The sequence below is a fragment of the Lissotriton vulgaris genome, chromosome 7, assembly GCF_964263255.1.
Source record: "Lissotriton vulgaris chromosome 7, aLisVul1.2, whole genome shotgun sequence".
In the NCBI taxonomy this organism is placed as follows: Eukaryota; Metazoa; Chordata; class Amphibia; order Caudata; family Salamandridae; genus Lissotriton; species Lissotriton vulgaris.
The window spans coordinates 838,190,735-838,203,610 of NC_141695.1; the positions used below are offsets into that span (position 1 = coordinate 838,190,735).

At 44.7% G+C, this 12,876-nt stretch overlaps 1 protein-coding gene across 2 annotated transcripts in view; it reads right to left on the minus strand.

Moving 5' to 3' along the window:
• The window catches only part of CENPX (centromere protein X), a 109,004-nt gene that overhangs the window by 38,754 nt on the left and 57,374 nt on the right, over positions 1–12,876 (minus strand). For both annotated transcript variants that reach the window (XM_086931192.1, XM_086931193.1), the window contains exon 2: positions 10,439–10,490. In XM_086931192.1, coding sequence (XP_086787318.1) covers positions 10,439–10,490 — 52 coding nt within the window. The remainder of the gene's footprint in view (positions 1–10,438; positions 10,491–12,876) is intronic.

Consider the following 12,876-nt stretch of genomic DNA (forward strand, 5'->3'; position numbering starts at 1 on the left):
CACACCACCGCCCAGTTCATTTAGGCTATAGTTCTTGAAAAACTCAACGTCTCCAATTGTTACTTGTCGCGCCGTTTGCTGACGGCGTTCTTTTGACCTTGTTTCTTTACCTGAGCTTCTGAGGTATGGTTAAATTTTCTATTGTTGTTTTGCACAAGCACCAATTTATGGGATGGTTGCCAGAAGACACTTCTTACATTTACATTTCTCTCGCACACATGACGGACTCTGTACTGGTGCTGGCTATTTGCATTTCTAGTTTCTTTTTTGTACTGTCAATCTTACTGTTGTTGTTGTTTACTCCTTTTATCTTTATATGATATTTCTCATTCAATGTTTTCAATCTCTCTTATGGGGTCCTTGCGTACTTCCTCCACTCGTACTGGCATTCCTAGTCTTTATATAACTACATTACAATTAATACAGTCATTTATGCTGATTTGCATTGTAGATTTCCCCTGACGAAGGCAGAGCAAATCACCTGAAATGCATTGAGAACTGAGTATTGCAACAAAAAGCTCACATCTGAAATTTTGTAATCCATGTTCTGAAATTTCCTAAATTTGGATAGACTGAAAATCAGCTCAATAAAAAGATTTTTTGGGGGGCAAACAACCATTGTATACGTTTTTGCACACCATGTTTTAATGTTATTTGATTTAGTATGTTGTAATGTTCATGATTAGATTTGTATGAACAGATTATTTGGATAACATTTTGCACACATTTTTGAGTGCCACAGTGTAGTGCACTAGGAGGCAAAGTATTCACAGACTGAGCTCAATTTCACTTTTATGTACGGGGTGGGCTGTACCCTCTCTCCAAGTGCACATCAAACAGATACACTTAGACGATTTTATCTATCATTTGGTAAAAGTTCTTGTTTAATTGAGTTCATGCCTAGCTGTCTGTACCTGCACTTTCTAAAAGTGGCATTTTCATACACACGATATAAAAATCTTATTTACTGAAAGATATATATTTAAATTCTGAGTTCAGGGAGCCAAAACTCAATTTCTCCACCATGTCCCAATGGAAAGTTACGCTTGTAAAATGTTACAGTGCAGCTCCCATGATAGCTTATGGGCAAGACAGCCTTTCAATAGAAAAAACAAAATACACAGTCAGGACATCTAGAACACACCATGTCCTACCTTTCACATACACTGCACTCTGCCAAAGGTGGTGCATTGTCCCTACCTTAGGGGTGTCTTACATGTAAGAAAAGGGAAGGTTAAGGCCTGGCAAGTATGTGCACTTGCCAGGTAGACATGGCAGTAAAACCTGAGCGCAGACACTGCTTTGGCAGGTCTGAGACACAATTGAAAGGCTACTTGTGTGGGTGGCACAACAGTGCTGCAAGTCCACTAGTAGCATTTGATTTACAGACCCTGGACAAACACAGTGCACTGTACTAGGGACTTACTTGTAAATCAAATATCCCAATCATTACACAATTTACAGTAGGACCACTTGCACTTTAGCACTGAATAGTAGTGAAAAAGTGCGCAAAGACACTAAACCAGCTAAAACGAAGTCCAGCATACCATCAAAACCAGGAGGTCAGAATGCAAAAAGACAGGGAAACACGTCAAAAGATGCCAGGTCTAACACAGTATCATTGTAAAAGAACTGCACAATATCACACATTTGAGAACTGCACTGCCTGCCCTTTTTTGATTCAATTTACATGTCGAACCATACCTGCTGTTGGCGAATAAATGATGATTAGTATTAAGAGTTTGAGCCTTACTGACCATAAACTAAGAGTCCCACTGAACCATTTTTTTCCCTATAAATCACAGCCTTAGCATCTCATGCACAGCTCCAAGCCACATCTTGTCATACACTACTAAGTGATGGCATCTCATGATTTTTTCACAATCACAGCCTTAGAGGCATAGCTTACAGCCGTAATATCTCATGAATAATGGACCGCAACAGCAATTGTTAAACAAGCATTTACAATGCAATAGGTCTCGCAATGACATTATTTTGAGCTATTGGCATTGTAAAGTACATTTTTTTTTCAGTTTGGCTAAGATTGGGGTGGAGATTTCAGTAGAAACCCCTGGTCTCAAATTCTGTTGGAGACCTCTTCATGCTATATTTTCACTGCAGCCCCTTGACTTGAGGCTTCAACAGAGTGCGCCTTTGCCTAATGGTAGGATAGAGTCGTTTTACTTACATTTGGGTAGAACCACCCCTTGACTATTATTTCAATAGAGAATTATTTGCCGTGGATTCCAGTGTAGGTCTTAGATTTGAGTGAAAATCGACGGAAATCCCTGAGCTTTAAGTTTTGGTGAAGTCCCATTTGCCTATGATTCCGATGGAGGCCTCTGTGTTTAGGTTTCAGTGGAAACCTGTTGGTCTAAGATTCTGATGAGGACCGCTTTGCCTTAGATTCCATAGGAGACCTGTTTGCCGAAAATTCCATTGTAGATCTGTTAGTCTTAAATCCAGACGAGGACCCCATGGCCTTAGATTCCAGTGGAGGCTCCTTTGCCTAAGATTCCATAGGAGAACCCTTTGCCTAAGATCCCATAAGAGTCCCCTTTGCGTAAAATCCCATAGGAGAACCCTTTGCCTAAGATCTCATAGTCTGTGCATCATGGCCACCCTTCCAACGTTACGCCAGGCGCACGGCTGCCATAAGTAGGGCATGCATTATCCGGCCACATTTAATCTCAAAATTGGCTGGTAGTCATTACCTAAGAATAGACGCAGGCCGCGCGCATGGAAAGCTGCCCTCCCAGACTTCCTGGAAACGGCGAGGGACATTGAACAGGCAGGGCAGGGCACATGGCACAGGCTGGAACACAATAATTAATCAAACAATAGCGCCAACAGATTGCCTCTTTTCACTGCTTTCAAGGCAATGATGTCTTTTTTGGCTCAGGAAAATGGGCCTTCGCAGCGCTTCAGGTGAGCAATTAGAAGGTATAGTGCATTGAGAGGGCATCTGCCACCCTCCCTGGCTTTCATCGAGGGAAGCGGTAAAGGAGTACGTGGAGGGAGGGGCGGGGGCAGGCGTGAGCTAAGTGATGGATTGAAAGAGTGAAGAACGGATGGAGGGACGGAGGTATAAAGGACAGAAGAAAAGACAAAAGGAAAGAAAAGGGAAGAAAGGAGAGGGAGGTGCGCAAAGGGAAGAAAGGAAAGAGTGTAGAATGAAAGGAGGGAAGAAAGGAAGAAAGGGAGTGGGGAAGGGAGAAAAAAGAACACTAAACATGAAAGGAAAGTGCATAGGAAGGGGAGTGCAGATGAGCAAGGGAGCGGAGGAAGGAATAAGAAAAGGAACAAAAGGAGGGTTAATAGGGCAGGAAGAAGAAAGCAAGGATGGCATAGAGGGGGAAGATGCAATAGGTGTGAGGAATGGCAATGGCCGATGGCGCAATAAATACAACAGTAGAAACGAAGGAAGTGAACGAAGGAATACAATATCTAAAAGAGAAAATAAGGGGAAGAAGGAAGTACGGCTGAAAGGAATGGAAGCAGATAGAAGGAGTAGAAAAATGGAGATGGAATAGATAAGGAAAATAGAAATGAAGCAAATGAGCAACTAAGGAAGAGAGGAAGTAGGAAGAGAATGATGAAATGTAGACAGAAATGAAGGGGGAAGAGCTGAAAGTATGGCAAAATGGTATAAACAAATGAAATGAAATGAAATAGGGATTTATAAAGCACATGACTGCCCTTGAGCGTCCCAGCGCTGATAACAAAGGTAGTGGCAGAGGAGGAAAGATCAGGGAAAGAGCCAAGTTTTCAGACCCTTGCGGAACGTTAGATGGTTGGGTTCCGCTCGCAGGGTAAGGGGGAGAGTTCCACAGTTTGGGAGCGATAAAAGAGAAAAGACGACCTCCTGAGCGGGCCGTTTTGATCCTAGGTACATGTGCCAGATGGAGATGAGCGGAGCGCAGGTTTCTTTTAGTAAAATGGTGTCCGATAAGATGTTTGAGAATGGGTGGGCCGTTGTTGTGAAGGATTTTATAAGTTGACCCGCTCCTGCACCGGGAGCCAGTGGAGAAGCCTTAGGGCTGGTTTTGCCGAGCTCCTACGGGTGGTGCCTGTTAGCAGCCTAGCTGCCGAGTTCTGTACGCCCTGAAGTTTGGCAATTACTTTCTTTGGGCCGCCAAGATAAAGGGCATTACCGTAGTCGAGTCTGGATATTAAAAGACTCTGGATGATGAGTTTCCTAGTGTCTTGAGGAAGCAAAGGCAGGATTTTTGCGAGTAGTTCTGAGGATACCGTAGCATGCTCCGGCAGATTTCCTAGCTTGGGTTGTGAACGAGAGGTCCTGGTCTAACCATAAGCCTAGACTTTTAATAGAAGGTTTAGGGGTCGGGGCTGGACCCATACAGGAAGGCCACAGAGAGTTTAGATTAAAGTAGGCTGGGTTACCTAGTACCATGATCTCCGTTTTCTCGGCGTTGAGCCGAAGGTGGGATCGGTCCATCCAGCGAGAGATGTCGCACAGGCATGAGTAGAGATTGTCGGGGGAACGGTCAGGTTGGTTGAGAGATACTACAAGCTGCGTGTCGTTCGCAAACGTCACTAGCTTGAGTCCATGAGGGGACACAATTTCCTGGAGAGGTGACATGTAGGCATTAAAAAGGGTAGGGCTCAAAGAAGAGCACTGGGGAACACCACAGGGTAAGGGAGTGGAGTGAGATTTAGAGGATCCCTCCCAAATTTGGAAGGATCGGTTGTGGAGAAAGGATTCCAACCAGGCTAGGGCCGGCCCTGAGATACCTAATGCCCTTAGCCTATGGATCAGGATATGATGGTTCACGGTGTCGAACGCCGCGCTTAGATCCAGGAGGATCACTGCCACTGATCCTCCTGAGGCCAAGATTTTGCGCGTTTCTTCGACGACAGCCATTATGGCTGTTTCCGTGCCCTGACCTGGGCGAAAGCCCGTTTGGGAAGGGTGAAGGAGGTTGTTGTTTTCAAGATAGATTGCGAGCTGCTGCTTGTTGACAAATTTTTCAGCCGTTTTACTCACTATGGGCAAAAGGGAGATGGGGCGGTAATTACTCAGATCTATTGGGTCGAGATGTGGCTTCTTCAAAAGGGGCTTTACAATAGACTTTTTCCAGCCTAGGGGCACAATGCCTTGAGTAAGGGAAGTGTTTATGAGTTGGACCAAAGGTGGAAGAATAGTTGGTGTGACTGATTTAAGGATATGGGGGGTGGGGGGGTCACGTGGGGAACCACTTTTGATGGATGAAAAAATAGGGAGAAGGTGCTCTTCTGTGGCGGGAGAGAAGGCGTTCAGACCGGAGCCGGGTTGCAACTGGGAGAGGGGCAAAGGATCGGGGGAAGTGTTGTCTGTGAGGGAAGGAAGAGATTTTAATATATTTTGAATTTTTACGTTGAAGAATTGAGCGAATTCATTACAACGGTCTTTAAACGGGTCGTCAGGTGGGGGATGGACTGGTGTCCCTCCCCCACCTGACCCAATTTGGCTGGGTTGGAGGAAGTTCTAATTTTTTCCTCGAAGAAGGCTGCTTGAGCGGATTTAAGAGCTTTTTTATAGATAAGGATTGCGCATCTACAGTCTTTTTTTTTTTAGGGGTGGGTACTTTCCTCCAAGCTCTTTCATGTTTTTTGCATAGTTTTTTTTGTAAGCGGAGCTCCTGGTTGAACCATGGGAATCGCGGCTTACCCCTAGCGATGCGGACTGGGGTCTTGGGAAGGGTTAAGTCGAGGGCATTTTCAATACAAGCAGAGAACTTGGTGTCTGCTGCGTGGATGAGGGAATCGTAAGGTGGCTTAGAGCGTTCCAAGAGGTGCCTCCATTCCTCTGTATCCAATTTCGACCAGCGACGCTCGAGGCAGGAGGAGGGTAATTTTGGTCGGTATGAAGCTGGCAAGTGCCAACTGAAGCAGATTAAAAAATGGTCTGTCCAAGGTAGAGGTGTCGGGTTTTGAATCTTTAAATTGGGAATGTTCGAGAATAGGGGGTCTAAGAGATGACCCATTTTATGAGTGGGTTGGTCACTAAGGAGGTGGAGTAGGTAAACTGCGAGAGCAAGTAGTAATTCTGAAGCTCCTTTATCATTGGGGTTGTCGAAATGAAGGTTTAGATCACCCAGGATGATAAAGTTGGAAGAAGTGCTGGCTAATGTCAGAGCGGCTTCCAAAAGAGAGCTTGAAAAGCGCCCTTGGGGGTCCGGGGGTCTATATACCTGGAGGCCTGAGTGGGAATGCCCAGGGGACAATTGGATCGAGAACAGAGCATTTTCGCAATCCAAGATGGGGGTGTCGGTGATACGACAGGAGAGGTGGTCTTGATATATCAAGGCCATTCCACCACCCTTCCCTGATGGTCTGTCGAGGCTCTGTATCGAATAACCCAGGGGCAGAGCTTGCGCAATATCTGGGTTACAATCAGCTGTTAGCCATGTCTCTGTAAGAAACAAGACCTCTAGGCGGAGTTCTTGTACCAGCATATTTATTTCTAAAGCGTGTTTGGGCAGCGAACGGCAGTTAAGTAGGGCCATGTTGACTGGGGCCCATGTGGGAAGATGGTAGTCGGGCCCCTGAAGTTGGAAGGGACAGGATGGACAATGTGTGGACGAATTCAACACTGTGAGTGTATGGGAGCAGCTCAGCTGGGGGGTCTGTCTAAGTCAGACTAGAACATCCCTTGCATATGTAGCTGGGTGTGCGGCACTGGAGGAGATAGTGCTGGGTCCTGGGATCAATCTGGCGCGGACGGGTTTGCCTCTGGCGTGCCATCGGCGCGCCCGCTGCGCTCATCCGCTGCGCGTTCGGAAGGGGTGTTGCATTTTATAGGTTGGGTTAAGTGGGCTGGCGAGAGACTAGCACGCCGACCTCCCTCACCCAAAATGGCGCCCGCGGTAAAATCTCGCGTCCAGGAGCCCCAAATCGGCAGCCTGGATGAGCCTGTCCCTCCAAGAATAGGAGCAGTGAGTAGTATTAAAATAATGGATCGTTTTTAAAAAATTACGTTTTTTTAAAAGAATTACGTTTTTAGGGGCTAGTAGTGCAGACACATAAATGTAATTCTTTATAGCAGCACAAAGGACAGTAGAGATAAAATAATAGCCTAAGTCCCCGGCTTTCCGCCTCAGGGACTACTACCTTAGTCGACGAGCGAGGCAGTCTAGGTGCTTTTGTAGGTTGGGTTGAGTGGGCTGGCGAGAGACTAGTACGCCGACCTCCCTCACCCAAAATGGCACCCGCGGTAAAACAAACAAATGAAAACAAACAAATTAAAAGAGTGAAGAAAGAAAGAAGTGAGAAAGAAAGGAGTAAGGTAGAAAGTGGACAGGTATAAAGTAAGGTGAAGAAAGGAGGAAAGGGTAAGTAAATTACGAAGGAAGCAAAAAAGGGAGGAAGAGAAGATAAAAGAAATACAGGTAAGGAGAGGAAAGAATGAGGAGAAAAGACATGAAAGGAAGGAAGACGAAGAAACAGGGGAGAGTTGAATAATGTACTATAAAATGAAAGGAACGAACAAATGAAAAGGAGTGAAGAAAAAAATGTAAAAGAAACTTCGCGTGGAGGGTAAAATGGAGGCCTATCTCGGACAGTTGTCTCCAGCGCTGCCCAAAGCGGCTTGAATTCCCCTGATGAGTCCACGGATAAGCCTCCCCTCCCCCCGGTCTGGAAGGGCTTGGTGAGCAGTGGTGTCAGATGAAGAAACGAACCCGCTCCTAATGTAGGGATGTGGATTTAGGAATTAGATAACGGTCGATGTTTATGTTTTTAATTATGTAAGGCTGAGAGTTTGGCAGCCATTATTTTGGAGTTTAAGTTTTTGTGAGACATGTTGTTATGTTTTATGCTTCCACGTGGGCCCGTCCCAGACGTGCACATAAGCTGGCATCTGTTCTCAGTTCGCCCTGATGACACGGGCATCAAAAGAGGGGCCTCACTCTTACCACCAGAACTGTCGAGGGCCTCTGAGAGCAAGGCTGCATAACCCTGTCGGTCTTTGGTGAGATGGGTGGTCTGTGACCTGCCGAGGAGCCCAGTGTCAGCTACCGAAGACGCTGATGGCCGCTGACACATAGCGCCTAGTTACGCCGCGGCAGAGGGATGCAGGGAACGCCTCTCTCTTGTGTAAATCGCACCTGGATGCTTCCTCCGTCCTGAAGAGGGTGCGAGTGTATTTGGTGAAACATGACTTCAAATTGGTTTTTTTGTGCCAGGGCTAGTAAAGCTGTGTCTGAGGCCTCGCCCAGAGCAATAAAACATCTCCTGGCCCTACTGCTCGGTGCATGCCGGGAGTGAAGAGGACATGTGCTGAACAACCGGGCAGTGGAGGGTGCTGTGCACAAGGGTCGAAGACCATGAACTGGATGCAAGCTCCGTGCGCTTTTATTGCATTAATTTCCCAAACTTCTTCTGAGGCCACTCTGCCCTTGGGCGTACCCTCCTGCCTGTGCATTCCTGCTGTAAAGAGAGTTTAATTTATGGGAGTGTTCTATAGTGCTTCCCAGGATACTGTGTTTTTCACTGCACTAGTGTAGGTTACATGTGTTTACCGCTCATGAGAAAGGTGTCAATTTTGTCTTCTACTTTCTTATGCATCCACGTCTGCAGAATTTTGTTTAGACATTAAAATTCCATTTTATCAATTTATGTATTTGTATTTTGTATAGTGCTCGGTGCTGAGAAGCCGCTTCCAAGCCCTGCAGCACAAACAGAGTGTCTCTGTGAGGCAGAGGGTTGAGAATGAAGACAGAGAAAAACAAGAATTGCCACAGCTCCCGATTTCATGACCATGTTAAATTAAAATGGGCGTGACTTTTAAAGATCCTATGTTGCAGGCTGTTCGCACTGGTTATTCTGGTGCTTTTTTACCAAGAAACTAGGCATTCGTGCTGGTGAAGTTGTCTGTCCATTAACAGTTGACATTGGAGTTTTTCTGCAATGCTCAAGTTTGGTGTGCACTTATTAATGTTTAAAAGAACGCTTTCTGCTACTTTGCTTAAACAAGTTGTCACCGTTGCGCCCCACACAGCACTGGTGGGAGGGGGAGGAACAGCAGAGAGAGTGGGGTGGTTGGCAGAGTTGCGAGGGGAGGGAGGAAACAGAAGAGCGTGACGGCCCATCAGATAAGAGAAAAGTGAAGTGCTCGAAACAGGTGCCCTTGGAATGCCTGTGCGCCGTGGCTCGTCTGCTTCGTGAACATTTTTCTTACCTGCTTGCAGAGAGGAGTCGCCATTCGCGTGCACATCGTCTGTCCGTGCGCGCACATGGTTTGTCTCCCTTCGCTAAGAAAAGCCACAACAATAGACTTGCCAAGGCGAAGCAACGCATGCGCTGCGTTTGCTAGGCGAGACCTAACAAGGCGAAGCAGCGCATGCACTGCATTCGCTAGGCGAGACCTAAAAACTCACAGAAACCACTCCATCTCATCTAAGAGTTCCAGACAACACCCCACCATCACAGTCTTAGCTTGCACCCCCACATTTGTATACATAAATCTATAATTTCTTTCAATCTTTACCTGTGAGATAGGGATGATGCTGGTGCTCTGTCCAAGTAAATCAAAGGGTCATTAAGTGACAGTTAAGAGAGTTCTACAAAAATCCCTCTGAAATAAACTTGGGTAGAAGAGTTCCCATCACTAAAGGATTCTCCCAAACGGCCAAGAAACCTTACAGAGCAAGCCTTAAGCTACCCCCCTCTCCAAAAAATACACTTAGCCCCCTCCCAAAAAAATACAGTTGACTACTTAGATTAAATTTGAAAAATCTTACATATATTGGAGGGTATCGGGGGCAATATTTATAAACAACATTTAATGTTGTTGGGCCTCACATTGGCTAAAAGAGATATTGCACGGAAATCGAAAGCAGTGGTCCTGCCTTCTCTGTCAGCATGGAAAAATGGCCTGGTTTTCTGTATGGGGTTAGAGATTCCAATATTTAAGGCTAGGGGCTGCCCGCAAAAATATCCAAAGAACCGGAGGCGATGGGCAAACTATTGAGGGCTATACCTTGAGCCGATCTCTTTGGATGCCTCGATTCCGGGTTGATTGTTCAAGGTGGTGGAGTGAGGGACCAACGATTCAGTGATCATTACATTTGGTAAAGTGGGTGTTGGAGTGGTGTTTAAGATGCAGAGCAGCAAAAGTGCAATGAGTGGGAGGGGGGAGTTATATTGTTTATATATATTCTATTGCTTTTATTTATTTGTGGACATGTATATTCTAAATGTCAATGCAATTATTCTGCATTTTAAACTATGGTAGAAGGCTTCTGGGTTACAGAGCTCTGCATTGTTTTTGACGCGGGACACAAAATCTGTTTATAAAAACTTTTTTTTTTAATTGCAAAATCAAATCTTAGTATTCATATAAAATATGAGCAAGAGAGTTATTTGAAAGAACGTGCTACACGTGCATTCAGAGACATTGCTTTGGTCATCTGAACAAGATCCAAATTATTCTTACCTCGAATTTTATCATCTTTGAAATTGAGCTGTAGTAGCTTATTCACTGTCTCCTGTGTGAATAATAAATACATATATACATTAAAAAAGGCCAATGTCACACAAACATAGGAGTAACAGATTATTTTTTGTGGGATCCTAACTCTGAAACAACCCAATATGACCTGCATCTTTAAAAGCCTCAACACCAACCCATCCCGGACAATAGAACTACATTAAATCAATACCATCCATGAATCACACCTTATCTGAAAAAGGCGCTTGGAAATCTCCAGCTTTCAGCTATGAATAAGAACAAAATAAAACAAATACAGCAAAATGAAATACATATACCATGCTTTTTAAAGTAAGCTAATAGAAATACAAACTTAACAATGGATAGAAATGTCGGGCCCTGTCTGCGCTGTGTGTCAGGGGGTGCAGGGAGGAAGGGACCTTCATACACATACTGTGGGAATGTCCTGAGGTGTCCACATTCAGGAGGAAAGTCACGGAAGTCATGTCAGAGGTTGTGGGAGAGCCTGTACCATTAGAACCAAAATGGCTTTTATGAATAATTTGTGGCGATGCAGACTCGTCCAGATACATGGGTCTATGGCTGGCTTTGTCGGCTGGGTGGCAAACCGCAATATTTGCAGAAGCTGGGGGGCACCTACACCCCCGCAGGTGGAGGAGTGGAAACACGATCTCAATTGTTGGCAGAGGGTCGGGGAGACAGTGTACAAAAGTAGGGTGTGTGTTAAAAAACGGGAAAAGTTGTGGATGCCGTGGAGAAGGTAGAGGGCTAGGGGTGGCAGAAAAGCGGGACGTCAGGGGGTACATGCGTGCCTGCTCTATCCAAGAATATGAGGACACTGATTCTCTGATTATGGCAACTGATGTTTTTTTATGATATGGTCTCTCGAGCTTTGTTAATAAAAAGATTCAAAGAAACAAAAATCAATGGATAGATATGTGTAAGAAAACAGTTTGATAGACGTTTACTTCTTTAATCCTATTGTGACATCAGATAGACAGACTGGATTTCTGTTCAATAAGTGGACCTTCATTCTATGCTGCCAAGACTCTTTCATTGCAGACCTTGAAATTCAGTCATCTCAAACTGGTAGGAAGTACTGGATGTATGTGCGTGCACATTGTGGGTGAAAGTGTGCATCTTCTGTCGTGGGAAGTAACCTGTGGGCGCTGAGATCAGTGGCACACTAAAGTTAGTTCAGACATATGCATGCAGACAAGTGAGGGTGACACTGCCTGAGTAGCCGTATACAAGAGGTGAAGAGTTACACCATATATGTATGGAAGTGGTGGAACAACAGAGCCAAGAAGTAGACAGCTTGAGGGCAACCCAGGAATTAGCGGTGAAGTTAAATGTGTGCAGATAGGGTTGGTGGGAGAGGAAGACTGGTAGAAGGGGAACAATATGGTCTTGAGGTCCTTTCTGAACAGCAGCAGAGATGGGAGTAGCAGTGTACCACAGGATAAGCAAGGAGTAGGAAGATCTCACTCCTTACTTTGGGCGTCTGCATTATCAGCTGGTTAATTTTGCAGGTGGTGCATGTGACCAGAAAAAGCATACTTTTTTTTACCAAATGAACAAGTTACTTACCTTCGGTAACGCTTTTTCTGGTAGATACAATATCTGCCTGTGGATTCCTCACCTTGTGAATATCCCCCTTGCGTCAGCAACATTTGGAAATTCTTTCGTAGCTTCGCGCCGACGTGGGCGACGTCATAGAGGCACGGCATCGCGCGCGACTCTGCTGACGTCACCGACACCATATTAGGCCCATGCCGGCGTGATGACATCAGTTCCGCCCTTTTTTCCGTGCCTTCGAGGCACACGGACGGACCGATGACAGAAGATATATATACAGTATACAATGTCATGATAAAACACACACATAGTGTGAAGCCAATGCAGGAAAACATTTAGAATAAAACATTTCCCTTGAAAATATTATATATATATATATATATATATATATATATATATATATATATTATATATATATATATATATATATATATATATATATATAATATTTTCAAGGGAAATGTTTTATTCTAAATGTTTTCCTGCATTGGCTTCACACTATGTGTGTGTTTTATCATGACATTGTATACTGTATATATATATATAAACAAGTTGGTGTCTTGAATGACGAGGCAGGACCCATAGATAGTGCAGGTTTTTCAATTTATTGTGCGACCCAACACCAGTCCGAATATATATATATATATATATATATATATATATATATATATATATATATATATATCTATCAAATTCAAACACAGGAAGCCCCTTTGAAGCACAGCCATACGAAGTTCAATTTAGCACGTTTATTTTGGATCCATTTCACAGCTCGCTCCTTGGATGCTTTCAGAGTAATCTTCAAACATGTAAAGCCTGACGCGTTTCAGGAATCAGTCCTTTCT